Source organism: Limulus polyphemus, unplaced genomic scaffold (genome assembly GCF_000517525.1).
Source record: "Limulus polyphemus unplaced genomic scaffold, Limulus_polyphemus-2.1.2 Scaffold401, whole genome shotgun sequence".
Taxonomy (NCBI): domain Eukaryota; kingdom Metazoa; phylum Arthropoda; class Merostomata; order Xiphosura; family Limulidae; genus Limulus; species Limulus polyphemus.
In genome coordinates, this window is record NW_013666011.1 from 344,378 (window position 1) to 346,703 (window position 2,326).

The 2,326-nt window shown below is 33.3% G+C and overlaps 1 protein-coding gene across 1 annotated transcript in view; it reads left to right on the forward strand.

Moving 5' to 3' along the window:
- Window positions 1-841, forward strand: part of LOC106457990 (peroxidase-like) — a 29,238-nt gene extending 28,397 nt beyond the window's left edge. The window contains exon 17 of the mRNA XM_022384108.1: window positions 398-841. Within this exon, the coding sequence (XP_022239816.1) occupies window positions 398-482 (85 nt within the window). The 3' untranslated portion in view covers window positions 483-841. The remainder of the gene's footprint in view (window positions 1-397) is intronic.
- Window positions 842-2,326: the final 1,485 nt, after the last annotated feature.

The following is a 2,326-nucleotide window of genomic DNA, read 5'->3' on the forward strand; positions in this document are numbered from 1 at the left end:
CGTCGAATCTGAATCACTTGAAAAAAACACGGAGGTGCTTAACTTTTTTCCAGGTGTATAGCTTATACAATTATGAGTTTTCAAAAAGTGTTAAATTTTCTTGGCTTTCACTAATTTTAGACACTTTAATTAAATCAGATATTGTAATAAATCTAGCTTAACTATATTCTCGTTATACTGACATAATTATTCCATCCGAAAAAGTGACCGATTTCGAACATCATTTTTAGCAGAGTAAAAAAAAAATGACAGATTTAATTTTTATATATTTGAAACCAGTGATAACTACATATTTGACTATAAAACCGTTAAGCTGAAAAGCACATCTAGAAGCTTCTAGATGTAAATCCAAGCCCAATCTTCAGATTGTTGATTCGAAATGTTTTTCTCTTTCCAGAAATCCACGTGTGGAGTGTCATAATAATATCATACCTCGTATGGATCTAACAAAATGGGCAGATGTCAATCAATATAAAAAGTAAAGAATAGTTAATTCGTTGACCAACATTTTGATCAGTTCATAACTATATTTCTATCCTGTTCTTTAACGTACCATTTCATTACACTTATAGAGCATATTTTAAAGCCATGGTGTAACACATTCAATTGAATCATATCTTTTATAAACATCTACCAAGTTCTTACTCACAAACTCAATGATCGACGTATAATAAATACCTCACACCAAGTTGGAATTTTGTAAAATGAGTCTTTTAATTGTTTGAAATGCATTATGTACATAGGCCCCTATCTACAATATCCCGAAATACTAATTATAGAATAATAAATTAGAAAAAGTAAACAAATTTATATAGTGTTAAAACGTTAAATATTTTCTTGTTTTAAGAGTTGTACACGCGATTTATAAAAAAAAATTTGTTCAGGTGACATTAAAATGCTCGAAAAAATAATAAAATTTATGTTTTTAAAACTTTAAGAAAAAATTTTATAGCAGTTGTTCTTTTTGTACTTTAAATTTTTCATACTGACTAATACCGTCAACATTCTTTACAACTTATTAATCAAATTATAGTTATTTTTGAAATATAAGTGTTTGTTTGTTTGAAGTTAAGCACAAAGCTACACAATGGGTATCAAAACCCGGTTTCTAGCGTTGCAAGTCCGCAGACATATCGCTGTGCCACTTGGGGACTAGAAATATAAAGCTTAATGTAATGAAAGTGGTATTTTTAATATGAAGTTTTAAACCTGAGCGCTGGAAAGTTAACGTGTTTATCTTACACAGCTATAAACAAGTCGCTCTTTTTTTAAGTTAAGTTTTTGATTAATATTTTTTTAGAATTAGTTTACATTTTAAGTTATCCCAAGTCTAGACGATGAAAAAGTTTGAATACTCAAAGTAATGAATATTGTATGATGCGTCTTTTAAGACTGCACAATGAATCTTGTAAATATTTGTATATTTATGATGTTCCACTTCCATTAGTTTTGTACTTGTGAGGCTTTGATAGCCAAACAACCCATTAACAAAATAAAATACTTTTGTATATATATATGACTGTATGTCAATGTTGTTGTACTTTCTTTTATGGCAAAAATACAAAAGCTATATGCCGCCCTCCCTAATTTTGACCTACCGACCACAGGGAAGACAACCGGCCGACAGCACCTACCGCCGGCTCTTTGCCAGCGAATAGTAGGCTTAATAGTCATACTATAACGCCCTCGAAGCTGGAAGGGGCGAACATGTTCGGTGCCGGGTTGTATTTGGCAGCAGTTTCACAAAGAAAAGTTAACATTCTCCTAAACTGAAAATGTATTTCCAATAGATACTTGCCTCTTTTCACAAAAAAAAAACCTTTCTCGGCTAGTGCTGTCCTCTATCGGAGCAAGTTTTTCGTTCGACACCAGCCTTGCAACTCCTACTTCTTTCAGCATATCAACATGTAAATGATCATGCAGCAACCCTCCACCAATAGGAGTGCGACAATACTCCCGTCGTAAATAGCGCTCTCTCTCTCTCTAATCATGAACTTGTTAATCTCTTCCAAATTGGTCACAATTAACTGAACCAAATTACACAGGTAGTGGGTAGGACGGGTGGGAAGTATCTATCGGAAATACATTTTCAGTTTATGAAAATATTAACTTCCGATACGATATCTTACCTCCTCTCACAAAAAGCTAGAATCTCACACTGAATAGGTGGAGGACCAGTGATGATTTGATCCTCCTTGAGAAAGTGCCCAAAAATACCATGAAGTGTGGTAAGGAACGAAAAACATCACACTAGTTGAAGACTGCACACTTCTGAGTTAGGTATACTCTTTATCCTTCAGGAATGTTGCCAAAACCTAAAGTGCTG